Genomic DNA, 19,336 nt, shown 5'->3' on the forward strand with positions numbered 1-19,336 from the left:
TTGAACTTTTGTGGCATCAGGTACATGATAGGTACAGCGTTAACCACGATGTTAATTTATTATAATAGCTGTATAATGAGGGAAGAATTAGGTCAAGGATGAATGAGGTTTGGTCTGCACATGTGTTTTTGTGGGAAAGACCACATGCATTTCCGGGCCAGGATGTTGTAGGTTTTAGGCTCCTCTAAGGGCCTATCAGGGCTCATGGAGACGACATCTGTGCCCCTGTGGGTTTCTTTCTTTTCTGCTCACATCTGTCTACTCGCCTATTCTAATGAAACTACTGCTGCTTGAGAAGAAAATTAGAGAAGACAAATTCCTTTTAAAAATGAAGTATGTTTATACTATAAAATTTAAACTGGAGGAGGATGTAGAGAGAGAGTTTTGTGGAGATGCTTAATATGCAAAGCCTTCTCCGACTTTAGATATTGACAACAGTTTGTAGTATAATTTTCTTTGCACCTACTCTTCAGAGCATTTTCATCCGTGCACTCATCTAACCTTCACATTGACCACAATTTTGCAGATGAGGAAGTGGAAACTCAAGATGTCAAGCCTTGTTCACAGGAACACGGCTGGCAAGTGGCAGAGCCAGATTCCAGTTCAGGTTTGCTGACACTGAGGCCGATGCTTTTCCATTGCTCCATAGGCCCATTACATTTATTATCATTTTAAAGCTACATTTATCATTACCTCAGAACTTTCCGTACTCATTTTTCTTGACACAGAAGAACCCTTAGCAGGACAATGCTCATCAGCCATTATTAAAATTGTTTCATTTTCGCAGACACCTTGAATCATACTAGTCATGTAGAGAACAAAGTTTCTCATTCTTTCATTCCACAAATGTTAATTGAGCACTCTTTTTGGAATTGGAGGTATGATAGTGAATTTTATATATATATATATATATATATGTTTGTTTTCAAGATGCTGTGAGGGAGAGGGTGAGCCAGATAATAAATCAAAAAATATATAAGAAAGTAAACATTAATTGGTGAGAAGTGCTATGAAGAAAAATAAAGCAGAATTCCATTTCCATTAAGTTAAAAAACATGAAAAACAAAATAATGTATTACATAGGGAGATATATACGTTTATATATCTAAACAATATACATCTATATGTGAAAACAAGGCTCAAGGGAATGATAAAATGGAATAATGGTTACTACTGAGATAGAAAATGGGATGGAATAGAGAGAAGGACAGACGTTTAAAACTGTTAATAATTGTTATAGACTGTGTCTGCCTCCAATTTCGTATATTGAAAACTAATTCCTCATGTGATGATATTTGGAGGTGGGGACTTTGGTAGGTGCTTAGGTGATGAAGATGGAGCCTTCACAAATGGGATTAATGCCCTTATAAAAGAGCCCCTAGAGTCTCTGCCCCTTCCATAATATGAGGACACAGTGAAAAGATGGCAGTATATGAACCAGGTGGTAAGCTCTCACCAGACATCGAATTTACTGGTGCCTTGATCTTGGACTTCCCAGCTTCCAGAACTATGAGAAATAACTCTTTGTTGTTTATAAGCCTCCTACTCGGTGGTATTCTGTTATAGCAGCCTAAATGGACTATGGCAGTAATATTCTATTTAAGTTCTAAGTTTGTGAGTGTGAATATATACATGTACACGCTGTTTTTAATACATGGAATATTTAATAATATTTTAAAATCTTTAAAAAATAAATTAGGTTTGTGACCAGCAATTTCACCCCAAGGTATATACTCAACTGAGTTGTGTGTATATGTTCACCCAAGAACATTTATTGGAATGTTTGTAGAAGCTTTATTTCTACTAACTCAAAATTGGAAACTACCAGATGCCTATCAATGGCTGAATGGATAAATTGTGTCACATTCACATAATGGAACACTATAAAGCAGTGGTCCTCAATCTTTTTGCACCAGGGACTGGCGAGAATCTAATGCCTGATGATCTGAGGTAGAGTTGAGGCAGTAATGCTAGCGCTTGGGGAGTAGCAGCAAATACAAATGAAGCTTCACTTGTTCCCTTGCCAGTCATCTCCTATTGTGAACCCCAGTTTCTAACAGGCCAAGAATGGGTACTGGTCCATGGCCTGCGGGTTAGGGACCCCTACTATAAAGCAATGAGAACAAATGAACTAAAATGACACACAACCACACAAATGAAACTTGATGTTCAGTAAAAGAAGTCAACTACAAAAAAGTACATTCTGTGTGATTCTGTTTATGAAAAGTACAAAAACAGGCAAAACTAATCTATGCTATTAGAAATTGGGATGGTGCTTATCCATTGGGGAAAGGTTAAGGCTGAACAAGAGGGGTATTTCTGGGCATTGTTAATGCTGTTTCTTAATCTGGATGTTGGTGTTTTGTGTGTGTTCAGTTTGTGAAAATTTAGTGAACTGTATACTTATGATGTAAACTTTTCCTGTTTGTGTATTATACTTGAATAAAAAGGTAAAAAAAAGGTTGAGGACATCCAGTCAAGATGGCTTAGAGGATGGAAGGGTTGTACATCTCCTCTTGTGACCACATCAAAATTGTTTCAAAACCACAGAGCAAAGAGTGAACATAGTCCCCTAGGGTCTGGATGAACAGAAGTCCTACAACTAAGGAGAGAATTAAGAAATCCCCTTAGAACAGTAGTAATGAGTAGAGATGCAAGGCTGCCTGGTCCCACGTGGGCTGAGTGATACAGAAGTTACAGAAGCTGCACTGAGCAGGTGCAAATGTGCCTCTTAAGGGGAAATGACTATGACTAGACCGTCGTGGTGACAGATTCACTCACCTCGAGCTCCAGCACTGGAGTGGCTGCTGGGCAGAGGGGTGCCAGAGACATATGGGAGCACATTGAGTTATAGGGCTTCATGGTGACGGCTAAAGGGGTGGCTTTCTTTGGGGCAGAAGTGCTGGCAATATCCGCTCATCCTTGGTTGATCTTTCCTGCCCCTAGCTTGCAGACATAGGCCCGCCATAGCTGAGACATCATCAAACTGGATAACAGAGGTTGCTCTGCCTAGAGGACTTCCTGAAACTCTGCCCCTCCCAACTTGTGACCCTACTCAGGTCACATCCAGTCAGGTCCTTGGTGTGCCTTGTGCTACTTGCTGAGTAGCTCCAAGCCCCACACTGGCGGCAGCCAGCATTGGTTTCTGACATGGCCTCTTGAAGCAACAACAATCACAGCGTGGATGGCAAACCATCTGTGGATTGCTTGCTGATTCTTACCAGGTGACCCTGGAAGGGGCACAGGCTGGGGCTAAACTTGGCCTGAAGCTCAACCCTTCTCAGAACTGTGCCACTGGGCCTTACAAAGCCACATTACTAAGACCAGGAGACTTAGGAGCTTTACATAGTACGTAGAAACAGACACAGAAATGCAACCAAAATGAGGAGACAGCATGTCCCACATGAAAGAACAGAATAGAGCTCCAGAAAAATATCTAAACAAAGTGGAGTCAAGCAATCTAACAGATTTAGAGTTCAAAACACTGGTTTAAAAGATGCTAAATGAACTTAAGGGAAGAATAGTTAAACTCAGAACTTAAACAAAGAGATAAAAACATAGAAATGGAGATGAAAATTATAATAGGGAACCAGTCGGAAATGAAGAATACAATATCTGAGATGAAGAGCATGTTAGAGGGAATCAACAGAGAGGATAAAGAGAAGGATCAAATCATCAATATAGAGGATTGGGTAGCAGAGGACATCCAATCAGAACTGCAACAATAAAAAATAATCCCACTAAAATGAAGATAATTTAAAGAGACTATGGGACAACATCAAACATAATGTTGTAGCCGCCAGCCCCCAAAAGACACATGGACCACCAGAACTCAGGGTACGCAGATCCCAAATTAAGCAGCCTTGAAATGTAGAGGTACAGGGTTTTTAAGCCCAAAACCCCATTCTTCATTCTGTCTAAACACAAAGGTCTATTTTTCTTCTATTCACTACCTGCCGGGCGTGCAAGTGGGGGTACAGAAGCAGAAAGCTCATTATTAGAATGTTGTTCTCATAGTTAATAACCTACATTCCCATGGCGATGGCCAAGCAGTAATTTCCTACCAACACAATAATAACATTGCATCATAGCAGTACCAGAAGAAGGAAGAGAAGGAATTGAAAACCTGTTGGAAGAAATAATGATGGAAAACTTCCCTAACCTGGTGAAGGAAATAGACATACAATCCCAGGAAGTTCAGAGAGTCCCAAACAAGGTGAACCCAAAGAGGCCCACACCAAGACACATCACAATTAAAATGTCAAAATAATAATAATAAATAAATAAATAAAATGTCAAAGCTTAAATACAAAGAGAGAATTTTAAAAGCAGCAAGAGAAAAGCAGTTAGTTACTTACAAAGGCGCTCCCATGAGACTGGCAGCTGATTTCTCAAAAGAAACTTTGCAATACAGAGGGCTTGGCACAAAATATTCAAAATGATGAAAACCCAGGATCTACAACCAAGATTGCTTTATCCAGAAAAGCTGCCATTCAGAGTTGAAGGACAGATAAAGAGCTCCCCAGACAAGGAAAAGATAAAAGAGTTCATCAACACCAGGCCAGTATTACAGGAAATGTTGGAGCATCTTCTTTAAGAAGAAAATATATATGTATCAAAAACATGTATAAAGGATGGCAATAACTACATATCTATCAACAAATTCTTCAAATGAAAAAGGATTAAGTGCTCTAATCAAAAAATAGGGTGGCTGAATAAATAAGAAAACAAGATCCTTACATATGCTGCCTACAAGAGACTCACTTCAGATTAAAAGACACAGAGACTAAAAATAAAGAGATAGAAAAAGATATTGCATGATGGACCTAGAAGTTACTGTGTTGAATGGAGTAAGTCAGATAGAGAAATACCTTATGATTTCACCTACCTGTAGAATCTAAAGAACAAAATAAACAAACAAACAAACAAAGAACAGAAACAAAGTCAAAGATACAGAGAACATTTTGAAGGTCACCAGATGGGAGGGGGTTGGGGGAACAGTTGAGAAGGAGGATATAGAAGGTTGGTGGTTGTGGTGAGTGTGCTATTTTATATCAAGTGGGTAGGATCAGCCTCTCTGATGAAGTGACAACTAAACAGAGATCTGACAGAATGAACCATATTGTTATTTATCTACACGGAGGAAAAATTTTCTGGTGAGTGCTTGTGCGACTTGTCTTAGACTGTGAATTCCTTGAAGGTAGGCACTGATCTGGCTTTGAAATTTCAGTGTTTTCCTCAGTACTTAGCACATCATTAATCTAAAAATTGAAAAAAAAAATTTATTATCTCAGTTGCTCTCAGGGCTTCTTCCTGGTATTAGAGACTTTTTCTTTGGCTTCATCATCTCTAATTCTGCTCTTTGCCCTTCCATGGTACTTTCTTCTTTTGAAAAGGGGGAAATAAATCCTGAAATGTGAAATAATGTGTTTTTGACCATCCTAGTTGTAGAGCCGGCTTTCCCCTTCTTGTACGAGCCATTTCCACATGATTCCAGTGCTCCTTCTCTCAGCCTAGTAGAACATCCTGACTGGAAACCACACATGCTTTCATTTACCCCCAACTCAACTCCTCCCAATACACACCTTGCCCCACCAGGAGCTAAGGGGTTCATACCTCTAGCGTGGCCACTTACTACACTCCACTGCAATTCTTTCTTTGCCTGCCTAGCTCGTTTACATGCTGAGTGGCATGAGGGTTGTCAGGGCTGTGATGTTTTCAACATTAATGCCCAAAGCACATGACTATTTCCCTGTAGTCTTTGAAAAGTACTGGTTGAATATGTCAGGGTTAAGAGAATCAAGAAAGGCAGAACTGGGGTTGGGAAGTCTGTCGATTGATGTTTAATAGGGTAATAATTAGAAGATAAAGGGAAAGGAGGTTGTGTGTGAAAGGCAAGGAAGTCTAGTTTCAAAGTAAACAATTTAAAAAAATCTGGATTGAAGAAGAGAGTGCTAAAGGAGGCAGCAAAGACCCCAAACCAAAAGAAACTAGCCATATGTTAACCACTGTATCTGTCAGGGTTCGCCAGAGAACAAGGAAGAAATAGAGACAGATTTTAAAGAACTAGCTCATGCAATTGTGGGGGCTGGCAAGTCCAAAATTTTTAGGGTAGGCCAGCAGTCTGAAAATTTAGGGAAGAGTTGATGTTGCAATCTTGAGTCCGAATTCCACAGGGCAACAGACTGGAACTTAGGCAGAGTTTCTGTTATCACAGTCTTCAGGAAAATTTCTTCTTGTTTTGGAAACCTCTGTCTTTTCTCTTAAGGCCTTTCACCACTTAGACGAGGCCCACCTACATTATGGAGGCTAATCTGCTTTATTCAAAATTAAATATTCATCATATCTAAAAAAAGACCTTCACAGTATACGAGAGGCAAAATTTTACCTCTACCCTGTTAGGGTTTTTAGCTGTGTCCAAGAATTAAATCGCTATAAGTCAGATGAACAGGGGAAAAGCATATAAATTTATAATATAAATTTTAAGTGACACGGGAGCCCTCATAAGGAAATGAAGACCCAAAGAAATGCTTTTACACTAGTTTGAACAAAGAGAGGCAATTGTGGAAATGTGACTAAACTATGTGAGGAGTCTAAAGGAAGATAAGAATTATTTTAATAAGCCTTGTTTTATAGAATTCTCTGTCTCAACTTCCCATCTTTGATCAAAAGAATATTATTTTCTTCTGATATAAGGAGGACATCTTCCGTGTGAGAGTTTTACCTCCTGTTTTTAAAAATTACATTTAGCTCAAAATAATGTTTTTGTCAGAGGCATATTTTGTGGTGACATATTCTGATTAACTTCAACAGCAGCATCTAGATCATAGCCTAGCCAAACTGATGTACAAAACGAACCATCACAGTCATGAAACACAGAGACAGTGGGTGTACCTTTCCTGTGATAGTCTCCTGAGTAGTTCTTCCCTGGTTTTCCCTCTTTTACTCCCGCCCCTCACTCAAGAGTATTGTGGGATAACAGAGCAAAGGGGGAAGGAATGTACTTTGTAAGTACATATTTTGTGGAAGCATTGGTGAGCCAGAAGGGAAGGAATGTATCTGAGTGTCTGGGGCCCAGCACCCTGTGATTTGGGAGCTTATATAATGTTGCAGTCCTTGGTTCTCTGTGGCCAAGAGGGGACAAAGCATATTTGGTCACTTCCATTTCTCAAATTTAGCAGTATGTGAAAAACCAAAGAGAAACAGAAGCAGGTTTCCAAAATTGTAGCATAATTGAAATAATTATATTTAACAAATGAATGCTTTTAACACAGACATTACAAAGCTTTATGATTTTGATAGTCATGCAATAATTGCAGAGTTTAACAAGTTAACTCAAGGTGCAGAATGCAGTAATGGGACACCGGTTAGGTTGTAAGTTGAAAGTCTCCTTCCTTTCTTATGGGCATGTCTCTGGCTATATATATATATATATATATATATATATATATATATATATAGCCAACTCCCTTTAGAGAAAAAGTTCAAAACCTACATTTGAGGCTCTTTGTGAATGTGAGGCCCAGGCAAAAGTCCCTCTTACCCTGGGCTAGGCTCCGGATACAGCTTTATAACATGGCTCAATTTCTAGTTATTATTGTGACCCTAAGGAAGAAGATCTCAGATAGAATTAATAATGTGGTTATGAGTCACAACTTCATTCCTGGCCTCATACTTTTGTTCCAGTTATAGATTCAACTCGACTAAATTGAAGTTTCTTCCAGTACTTAAGTTTTTTCCCTATGGCTGGAAAAGATTCATTCTTTCATTATTGAGAGCTGTTTTGAACCAGGAGCTGTGGATAAAACAGACAAAGATCTCTACCCTCATGGAGCTTATATTCTAGCGGATGGAGACAGAAAACAAGCAGTACACATGAAAAGAAAAGAAAATAGTATGTTAGAAGATAATAAGTGCTATGAAAAAAAGAAAAGGAAAAGTAGATCAGGGTAAATGGGGTCCCGAGTGTGGAAGTAAGGGGGGCAATCTGTACAGGTCATGATAGGTCTCTCTGAGGAGACACTAAGAAGAGTCAAGCAAAGACTGGAAGGAGGCGAGGGAGTCAGCCTGGATAGAATCCACAACCGAGGTAACAGCCAAAGCAAACGTTCAGTGTGTGCACATATACATGTATGCCTGATGTACTTGAGAATCGGCAAAGAAGCCAATGTGATTGGAGCTGAGTGATTAAGGGGGAGAATAGTAGGAGATGAGCTAAGGGAGGCAATGGGGACCAGACTATGTAGGGTTATGTAGGAATTTGATTTTTCCTTTAAGTTTGTTAAACTTTTCAAAGTCTCCCCTTAAGAGCCTTTTTAGATTTTATTTTTGTAATTACTACCCTTCCATAAAAAATTAATACCATAGATATAACATATTTGTTTATATACTGTGGCTTTTTGAAAGGTCATAAGCCATTGTAATATCTAAGAAAGAGAGTGAGGAGAATTTCTGAGGCAATAGCCTTGAGAAGGTGAGAAAGCATAGGGTCTAGTGAAGGGTTGGATAAGAGCATAGGCAGTTCACCCATGGTAATAGATGGGCAGGCTGATTATATGGATGTAGTTGCTGATAAGTGGATAGATTGTGGATAAGGAATCTGTGGAATTTTTTTAGAAGAGGGGACCATGGTCATTACCTGAGAGAGAGAGGATGAGATGGAGTATTTGGTGTTTGAGGACAGAGGCCCAGTTGGTCAGCCTAGAGTGAGTGGCTGAGAAAGAGTGGATTATAGTCATTGGTGGAAAGCAGCTCACAGAACTGAAATGTTATAGTGTCGAAAGGTTCACCTACATGGATTTTGAAATCACTGAGTGTTAGGACAGTTAGCAAATTGGAAAGATTGATCCTGAGCAAGGAGTTGACATTGTTTAGAAGAGAAAGGAAGGACATAGTAGCAGGCAGATAGCGGGAACAAATTGCAGCGGGATCTGAAAGGCCCTGTAAAATTATTAGCTTGACTGCTCAGAAAAGTGGAGCTAGGAATGAGGCAGGTGAGGGTGAGCAATTGTGACTTCTTAGGAGTAGCATGGTGAGCCAGAGTGCCAAGACCCAGGCCCAGCCGGTCAGTGACAGCTAAGTGACCAGGAAGACTGGGGAGCTAGGGTAAGGAGGGCTTTTTTTTCTAGCTTCATTAGAAGGTGAGTGTATTGGTTGGGGCAGGCATTTGTGTTTAAAGGATGCTGATGATAAGATGAAGATGTGTAAATTCCCAGAGCTGCTACTGCACATTACCTCACAGGGGCTGAATGGATGGGAGTCCATTTGGTTCATCGGCAACACTGTGGACTTATTAAATAACATTTTCTTGCATTTGTGGAGGAATAGCCCTATATTACTTGTGTTTAACACTATCAACTCTACTCAGCCCCTGAAACCTTGGCACAGGGCTGCTCTTAGAAACTTGCAAACTAAGGACATGTTCATAAACTGGGGCAATATTGTCTCAAAATTAGATGAAACAAAACCAAATAAAACAAAATTCAGGCCCACAAACATAATTTTCATTTACCTCTTTCCCAGCTAATCTTCCCTCCCCTTCATCCTTTCCTCTCATTTCATGAAGCCACCCACAAGAGGTAGTCAAATTTGCTGACCACATTCTTGCCTCAAAGAAATGACAATGTGACCACTACAGAAAAAGGAAAAAGAGTAGAAGATAAGCAAGGGGCTGAGTAAGAAACAAGAGCTATATATATTAACAGGAATAAATTTCAAAAAACAAATTGAAAAAAATTGCAGAAAGGTATTTTGTTGTTTATAAATATATGACAATCATATACATGTACATGTGTATATACACATATATTTGATGGATACATTATAGGAATGATATTGAACTTATGTGGAAATTGTAAACATCATAATGGTCTTCTGGGAGAGATAGAAGGGAAAGCAATTGAGGAAGTATTTAATTTCTTTACACAAATCTGTCGTATATATAGCAAACTACTACAATTTGGTAGGCATTTTATTATTATTTTCTTCTTCTCTCTTTTTTTTTTTTACTTAAAATGAAGATCATCATTTTATTACCTTGCATGGTTTTTGTGGATCAGGAATTTGGGGAGAGCTTGGCTGTTTGGTTCTGGCTCAAAGTCTCTATCAGTCTGTTCAGACTGCCACAACAAGTCCAACATCAAAGTGTCAACAAGATTGGTTTGTTGTGACACTTTTCTTCCTGGCTTAAGATGATTGACTTCTCACTATGTTGTCACATGGCCTTTCCTGTGTGCAGATGAATACAGGGTGATCTCTGGTGTCTCTTTCTCTTTATTTTCCCCCCTGGATTTATTGAAATATAAAAGACAATTAGTTGCTCGTATTTACATTGTACAATTCAATGAGGTTTTTTTTTTCAATTATAGTTGGCATATAATAATATATTCATTTCAGTTGTATAGCATAGTGCTTAGAGATCTGTATAACTCATGAAGTGGTCACCCCACTAAATCTAGTACCCCTATTACCCCTTATATGTTTATTACAACATTATTAACTATTTTCCTTATGCTAAACTTTAGATCTCCATGTCTATTTTGTAACTATCCATTTGTACTTCTTAATCCCTTTGCCTTTTTTTGCCATCCCCTCGCAACCCCCTACCATCTAGTGGCCTTCAAAATATTCTCTGTATCTATGAGTTTATTTTTGTTTTTTAGTTGTTGCTTATTTGTTCTTTAGATTCCACATGTATGAGAAATCATGCGATATTTGTCTTTATCAGACTTATTTTACTGAGTGTAATACCCTCTAAATCCATCAAGGCAGTATCTTTTTCCATTCCCTTCCTTTTAGTCTGTGTGTGTCTTTTAATCTGAATTGAGTCTTTTATAGGCAGCATATATAGGGGTCTTGTTTTCTTATCCATTCAGCCATTCTATCTTTTGGTTAGAGCACTTAATTCTTTTCCATTTGAGGTATTTGTTAATAGGAATGTAGTTATTATCATTCTTTAATCCTATTTTTGATACATGTTTTTTTCATCTTAAAAATGTTCCTCCAACATTTCCTGTAATACTGGCTTGGTGTTGATAAATTCCTTTAGCTTACTTTTGTCTGGGAAGCTCTTCATCTGACCTTCAACTCTAAATGATAGCTTTGCTGGGTAAAGTCCTGGGTTTTCATCATGTTGAATATTTTGTGCCAAGTCCTTCTGTCCTGCAAAGTTTCTTTTGAGTAAACAGTTGCCAGTCTTATGTGTGTTCTCTTATAGATAACTAACTACTTTTCTCTTGCTGCTTTTAAGATTCTATCTTTGTATTTAACCTTTGACATTTTAATTATGATGTGTCTTGGTGTGGGTCTTTTTGGATTTATCTTTTTTTTTTTGGACTCTCTGAGCTTCCTGAAGTTGTATGTCTATCTATTTTCTTCACCAGGTTAGGGAAGTTTTTTATCATTATTTTTTCAAATAGCTCTTCAACTTCTTGTTTTCCTTTAAGTACCCCTATGATATGGATATTTTAACATTTAATTGTGTCCCACAGGTGTTGCAGAGACGTTTAGGAAGAAGAGTCTGAGTCTGGAAATGCATTAACTAACATGGATAAGGGAGAGGGGATGAATGGCAATGCTACCTTCCCCAGCCCTGTCTCCAGATCCTTTTATTCTCTCACAAAGCTGGCTTTGTTACTATTATTAGTTACAATCAGATTAGTAATTACAGATTACAGACAACTCCAAAATTCAGCCTCAAGGCTACCACCATATCATCAGCTACTCCCTCTTCTTATCCCTGTGTCTAGAGCAAAAAGTCTCAGAATAGGTAAGGCATGTGGGCCCTCCCTGTAGTGTGCCCTTGTTGCTCCAAGCACCAGGCATTCTGCCAGGACTACAGGCGTCTCTCACAACACATAGGCTCCTTAAACGATTATTATAGTCTTGGCTTCTTTTTTCTTGCCATTCTGATGGAGTGTCCTTGGCTTTCCCATCCTCTATATCAGTGGTTCAATTTTCTTCTTCATCCACTCTGTTAATTCCCTCTAATATACTCTTCGTCTCAGATAATGTGTTCTTCATTTCTGACTGGTTCTCTTTATCATTTCCATTTCTATTTTTATGTTTTTATCTCTTTGTTAAACTTCTCACTGAGTCCATCTACTCTTCCCCTAAGTTCATCGAACATCTTTATAACCAGTGTTTTGAACTCTGCATTTCTTAGATTGCTTGACTCCATTATTCCCGGATCTCTGCTCTGTTCTCTCAGATGGTTTCTGCTTCTTTATCTTCCCATTTTGGCTGCCTTTCTGCATCTGTTTCTGTGTCCTAAGCAAAGCTTCTAAGTCTCCCAGTCTTATTGGCATGGCTTTGTGTAGTAGGTGTCCAGCGGCCCAGTCTTAAGAGGGGTTCAGCTGCAGGCCAATTTTAGCCCCAGCCTGTGTCCCTCAGAAGCCACCTGTTAAGATTCAGCAACCAATCCACAGATGGTGTGCTTAGAGTTGCCTCAAGAGGCCACGCCAGCAGCTGAGGCCAGCTGCCACCAGTGTGAATTTAGATGCTGCTCAGCAACGGGCACCTGACTAAGCGAGGTCATACCTGTATGTGGCTTGGGTGGGGCTGCGAGTTGGGAGAGGTGGAGTTTCAGGGAATTCTCTGGGTGGAGGGACCTCTGTTATCCCGTTTGATAATGTCTCAGCTATGGCAACACTGTGCCTCCTCACTAGAGATGGGAGAAGGCTCAACAAAGGAACAATGGATACTGCCAGCACCTCTGCCTCAGAGAAACCTTGCCTCCGGCCCTTGCTCTGACAATTCAGTGTCCCCCAGTAAGTCTCTGTTGTCCCCCATAGACTACCAGGCACTGGTGCTCAGAGTGAGCAGGTCCATCACCATGAAAGTCTGCTTGTGGACACGGCCCCTGTAAGAGGCATCTGCAGCTGCCGGCTGCCACTACCATTCAGCCACTAAGGACCAGGCAACCTCGCTTCTTCGCCCCCTCCGACCTTCTACTGTTGCAGGGTGATTAATTATTTCTCTCCCTTGTTGTGGTGCTTCTGATCATCTAGATCCCCAGTGACTTTGCTTGCTGTTTGCTCCATGTTTCTGTCACAACTTTGATTGGGTCACAAGAAAGATGAATAGGTCCTCCTAATATTAGAGTAAGCTAACTCTGGTAACTTTCCCTCGTGCCAAAATCCGCCCATTAGAGAGTCAAAATACATCAGTAAAAGCGCTATAGTGAATTGGCACTCCAGAATAGATCTGCCTGCTTACAGGAAGCTGCAATGGGTTCAAAGTCCAGAAAGCATGCAATAGTTTGCAATATCAGGCAGAACGTGGACTACCTTTGGAAAGTTATCAGAGTTAACTCACTCTATAATTGGGATTACCTGTTAAATTTCATTGTTTTGTGCTCTACCTAGATCTTGGGTTCATGCCAGATATTTTAGCGAGGAGGCTGGGCTGTGATGGTTGCATTCACAGGGCGATGCAGCGGGGACAAGATGCTGACTGTGGGGTTGGTCATTCTGGTGTGGGTGAGTACTGCCCTTGCCTCTGCTCCCTCTCATTACTGGCTCATTTGTTCTTTCCTGTATAAGCTCGAGTTTGGATTTATTACTGCCTTAATCTGAGAGAGGGAACTGAGGGAGCTCTCAGTCTCCTTCCCTATGCCCCGTGTAACTCCAGTGGCAGCAAATGCAGGGTGGGATGTCATCCTTAGGAGGGTGAGAAGTTGGGAGTTGGGTTCTATTAAGGAATTAGAAACATAAACCCAGAAGAGATTGTTCCAGGGAAATCTGAATGGAGGGGGGAAAAAAAGCAATTCACATTGTTCTTAGCTCTCTCACACTTTCTGAGCAGTGTAAGAAAAAGAGACAGAAATCTGTGATGTTCAGTCCTGCTTTTTAGCACAGAGAAAAGAGGCAGGGGTGGCAGGGGGTGGGAGGGACATTGGAGAACAAAAATCCTTGTCTGTATAGAGTGGGCAATTGGCCGGAGTGACCTTCGTTGTGCCTTTTAGGAACTTAGGTATGGCAAGAAACTAAGAATCCCTCCAGAAGAAAGCATTTCCCTTTTTGTCCATAGGTCACAACTGGAGTTATGGGCTTAATGTACTATAGATGCATTTTGTTTGGCCTGTTTAGATTCAGGTGTAAAATAGTTGAACGAATTACTGATATTTAAACAGTAGGAGATTTCACATGAAAATATCGATTTCTGGTTTCTGTAAAAAGTGCTTGATCTGGCAAGATAGGTTGTCAAACTGGTCTTTATTCTAACAGTGTGAAGGAGTTGACAGGGAAACTTTAATTCTTTAATTCCTTAATAATCAGCTCCAAAGAAAGTGCTAATTTCCTTTCCAGGGTAACTTTTCTCTGTGAAGGGAGTGAGACATCTTGGTGCAGTAGCCAATACTTCCCACCTTTTAAAAAAGTTGAATTATAACATACATAAAAAAAATATAAATCATAGTGCTCGATTAAAGATAACATACCTGCATAACCAGCACTCAAGTTAAGAAATAAAAATTACCAGTACCCTCCAGAAGCTTCCTTTTTCACCTTCCTCTGTCACTACCACCCCCTCTTCTTTCCAACTACAAACATTATAGTTTATTTTTTCCTGACTTTGCATTTTATAGTGTTGTAGCCACCAGCCCCCGAAAGACACACGGACCACCGGAACTCAATGAGTTGTAGGAAACACTCTTTATTCAGCCAGTTGGGTCTGCCAGGGGTATGCAGACCCTAAATTAAGCAGCCCCGAAATGTAGAGGTACAGGGTTTTTAAGCCCAAAATCTCATTCTTCATTCTATCTAAACACGAAGGTCTATTTTTCTTCTACTCACTACCTGTCAACTCACAGGTCAGGTGTGTAAGCGGGGTTACAGAAGCAGAAAGCTTGTTTAGAATGTTATGTTCCTATAATCAAAGGCCTACTTGCCCCTAGCTAATCAAACAGTAATTTCCACATTCCCCACTGGCCTTAGCAGACAATCAAATCTCTGATTTTTCATGTAGAATTCGCTCATAGCCTCTATTCTGTAATACTAAAAGTCTAATAGAATTAATTCTCTTCCTTATATGTGCAAACAAGAAATTGAGAAAACATGGGCCAAAAGTTAACAAGAGGAGGAGGAGGACTAAAGGTCCAGCTACAGCAGATAGAAGGGTTGTTAGCCATGGTGACCAATTGAACATCCTATGAAACCAGTTATTTGATTCTAGTCTCTGTTTTTCCCTGGTATCTAAATTTCTCTGTACTAGTAGAAAGCTTTCTCTAATTACTTCAGAGTTATTGGCATAGAAGCAACAGGTTTTACCTAGAGCCATACATAATCCATCTTGTTCTAAGAATAATAGATTTAAACCTCCTCTATTCTGAAGGACTACTTCTGCTAGTGAATCGACTTGAAGTTCTAGTCTTCTGAGGTGCAGTGGAGTTTCCATTGCAAATTTAGGTAGCTAGCCAATTGCTGTGATACCTTTGCTACGAAGGCTGGCCCATTATCTGACCCTAAAGTTCCAGGGAGACCGAATCAAGGGAGGATTTTTTGCAGTAGTTTCTTCATAACTACTAAGGCAGTTTCTTTCCTGGTGAAGAAGGCTTCTACCCATACAAGTAAATATTTGTAGCCCCCAACAGTTGGGGTTACCACAGTGAAATCAACTTCTTAGTGGTCCTCTGGATAAGTTCCTCTTTCCCTATGCCTAGGTTCTTTTATCTTCCCCTTCTTTGGATTATCTTGGGCACAAGCTGAGCATCGTGAGGCAATCTCCTCTGCAGTTCTTCTCTCTTCTAACAAGTGAAAGTGGGGGTCTAAAGCTTGGAGCATCTTAGTTCACTGTAGGTGTGTGGTCCGGTGTAGTTGGTGGAGGAGAGTCCTTCTAAGGGCCTGTGAGAGCCCGATTTTTTTTCATCCAGGGTCGTCCACCACTCCTGTTTGTTCCTAGTGGCTCCCTTATCTTGAAAATATATGTTCTCTTCCGCCGTATAGGTTGGAGACAGAGGCAGTTCTGGGTAAGGGACAACAGTCAGTAGATGTGGTGGGGCCCCCGCTGGCCCTGTGGCCACTGCTCTTGTCTCTGCATTGGCTCTTTGGTTTTCCTTAGCCTCAGGAGTATTCCCTTTTTCATGCCCTTTATAATGAACAATACCCAGAGCCTTAGGTATCTATATGGCTTCAAGTAAAGCTAAGATCTCCTCCTTGTTCTTAATGTCCTTCTCAGCTGAAGTTAGAAGCCCTCTTTCCTCGTAGATGGCTCCGTGTACATGTGCAGTGGCAAAGACATATTGGCTGTCAGTGTATGTTGTGACTGCCTTATTCTTTCTCCATCTTAGTGGCTCAGTGAAGGCGATGAGTTCTGCCTTTTGAGCAGAAGTCCTATGGGGAAGAGCTTTGTGACCAGATGGTGCCAGTTTGAGTTATGACCCCTGCCCCAGCATACCTCTTTTCTTCCTGCATGAAGCTGCTCTCATCCGTGAACAGAACTTCATTGGCCTCAGGCAGAGGGGAGTCTTTGAGGTCTGGCCACGAGGAACACACAGCATCAGTGAAATCTGTGCAGTCATGAACGGGGGTTTTGGGGTCTGAGTCTGGCAACGGATTGGCTGGATTAATGACAGTAGCTTTGGATTTGAGCCATACATTTGTGGTTATCCGGTGCCTCCCTGTTGTTGAACAACTTCTGGGCTATCTCAACAAGTTGGGACAGGTTCATCTCTGCAAAACCTTCTAATTTTTGCAATTTACAGTGGATATCAGGGACTGCCTGAGTAGCAAAGGCTATATTAATTGCCTGCTGGTTCTCAGGGGCCTCAGGATCAATGGGGTGTATACCCGGTGCGTCTCATTCAAGAAACACTCCAGGGGATTCCTGAGGTCCCTCCCTGTATAACTTCAGTTACCTTAGAAAGGTTAGTTAACTGGCGAACAGCCATCCTAATTTCCCCAATTAGAATCTGGTGGTACCGATCTAAGGCCATTCTCCCTGCCTGAAAATTGTGTCCCCAGTCTGGGAGGGTGGAGGGAAATTCCTCCTCAGTCTGTTCCCCTGCTTCCTTAACTCTCCTCCCTCCCACAGCTACCTTTTGTATTTCAGTCCAAATGCAACAAATGCATCCACATTCTTCTGAGGAGTCAAGGGGGTAATTAAAAGCTGTTGGCAATCGTCCCAGGTGGGGCAGTGAGTCTGAAAGACACTTTCTAAGAGACCTATTAATGCCTGGCGTTTCTCAGAAAAAGGTGTATTCTGTGCCTTCCAGTTGTACAGGGCACTAGTCGAAAAAGGCATGTAAACCATAAAGGGCCTGTCTGTGTGATGCCCCTGGGGTGGTGCTTCTTGCAAGGGGAGGATGGCTAGTGTGGTGGTATCAGCTGGTTCCCCACCCAGAGCGGGAACAGGAGGCTCATAGGGGTTACCTGCCCCCATTCGAGGAGGGGAGGCGGTACCATTTGGCCTCGGTTGTCCTGAATTATAGGGTGGGGGAAAGTCACTGTCCTCAGGTAGAGATCGGAGGACTGAGGTACTGGGCTGTTTTGGAGATTCAGTTGCTGCATATTTTGGGGTGCCCACAACTAAAACCCACGCCCCTAGATAAAGGGCACACCGGCGGAGCCAAAGAGGGGGTTTCTGAACAAGGTTTAACCATTGATTAATGTAGGGAAACTGATCGGGATGTCCCAGGTCTCCCGTGACAACCTTCTAAACATTCCTCACCAAACCCTTGTCAAAAGAGCCCTCCAGAGGCCAGTTTACACCAAAAGACAGCCACTCAACTCTACACAATGTCCTTAGTCTGCCTAGAGAAAACTTTATGCCGTAATCAGCTCCCTCTACAAACCCTTCTTTGAAATGTTGCAGGAGACACCCCAAGAGTATCTTCTGTGAACTCTGGCTTCCCCCCATTACTTGCGCAGAAAACACAAAACAGAAAACACAAAACAGACACTCAGAAGAGAATAATTACCGAAGTGTAGGTGGACCCAGAGAAGTTCGCCACCTACAACCTAGACAGGACCAGAGACAATAAACAGAACCCGACAACAGGGCACAGGAGGTGGCGTCCTGCAGCCTGGCCACGGTCTGGGAGAAATGACTGTGTCCAGTCTCTCTACGGACCCCCAATGACCGGTCAACAGAACCAGGAAGGTACCTTTTATTCAGATTCCTAGGCCTCAGAGATTCCAGATTCCCATCGGGATCAGGAACAAAGAGTGTGTCCTGAAAGTTGTGTCCTTGACGATTGCGTTAACCCCATCACGGCATTCAAGGGCCCTGGAACATCTCAGGTTGGCTACCCTTTTGAATCTGTAACAGAGACAGCAACCGCTTTAGAGGCCGGTCCGGTCTTAGATCTCAGGGCCACTACCTGAGATCTCGCTGGGGCCTCCAAATGTTGTAGCCGCCAGCCCCGGAAAGACACATGGACCACTGGAACTCAATAAGTTATAGGAAACACTCTTTATTCAGCCAGCTGGGTCTGCCAGGGGTATGCAGACCCTAAATTAAGCAGCTCCGAAATGTAGAGGTACAGGGTTTTTAAGCCCAAAATCTCATTCTTCATTCTATCTAAACATGAAGGTCTATTTTTTTTCTATTCACTACCTGTCAACTCACAGGTCAGGTGCATAGGAGGGGTTACAGAAGCAGAAAGCTTGTTTAGAATGTTATGTTCCTATAATCAAAGACCTACTTGCCCATAGTGATAGTCAAACAGTAATTTCCAGTAAGAGTCCATTTTTTCAGCCACCACAATAGAAATGTAATCATACACTATGTACTCTTTTATGTGTTTCCTTTCATTCAATATTTTTGTGAAATTCATCCATGTTGTAGCATAAGGCTATTCTAAGTTAATTTTTCATTTCAATTCTAGTACTCCAGTATATGAATACATGACAATTTATTTATCCATTCTAGCATTGATGGACTTTTTTTTTTCACTTGGGTTGTTTTTATTTGGGCTATTTTAAATATTGCTTTAAATATTGCTATTTTAAATATGCATGCCTTCCTGTTGGGCATATACCAACAAGCTAAATCACTTGGTCCTAAAGTATGCATATGTTAAATTTTAGTACATATTGCCAAACGGTTTTCCAAACTGGTTTTCCTAGTTTACTCTCTCACCTGCACAATATGAGAGATTCAGTTGCTTTAGATCCTCAGTAACACTGGTATTGTTCATAAATCATATCCTTTCTTTGAATACAGAAAGGTATTTTGTTGTGGTTTTAATTCGGATTCCTTTTCCTACTAATTCAGCTGGGCACCTATTCATATAATCACTGGTCATTTGAATTTCTTCTACTGTGAAGTGCTATTATGGTATCTTCTGTTCTTTTTTAATTGGATTGTCTGATTAATTTGTAGAGATTCTCTTTCTTTT

At 40.9% G+C, this 19,336-nt stretch overlaps 1 protein-coding gene across 1 annotated transcript in view; it reads left to right on the plus strand.

The window, feature by feature from the left end:
* The first annotated feature begins 13,262 nt into the window (after positions 1-13,262).
* The window catches only part of LOC107500034 (NXPE family member 3), a 37,177-nt gene continuing 31,103 nt past the window's right edge, over positions 13,263-19,336 (plus strand). The window contains exon 1 of the mRNA XM_016124832.2: positions 13,263-13,478. Within this exon, the coding sequence (XP_015980318.2) occupies positions 13,410-13,478 (69 nt within the window). The 5' untranslated portion in view covers positions 13,263-13,409. The remainder of the gene's footprint in view (positions 13,479-19,336) is intronic.

This window comes from Rousettus aegyptiacus, unplaced genomic scaffold (genome assembly GCF_014176215.1).
Source record: "Rousettus aegyptiacus isolate mRouAeg1 unplaced genomic scaffold, mRouAeg1.p scaffold_m13_p_8, whole genome shotgun sequence".
In the NCBI taxonomy this organism is placed as follows: Eukaryota; Metazoa; Chordata; class Mammalia; order Chiroptera; family Pteropodidae; genus Rousettus; species Rousettus aegyptiacus.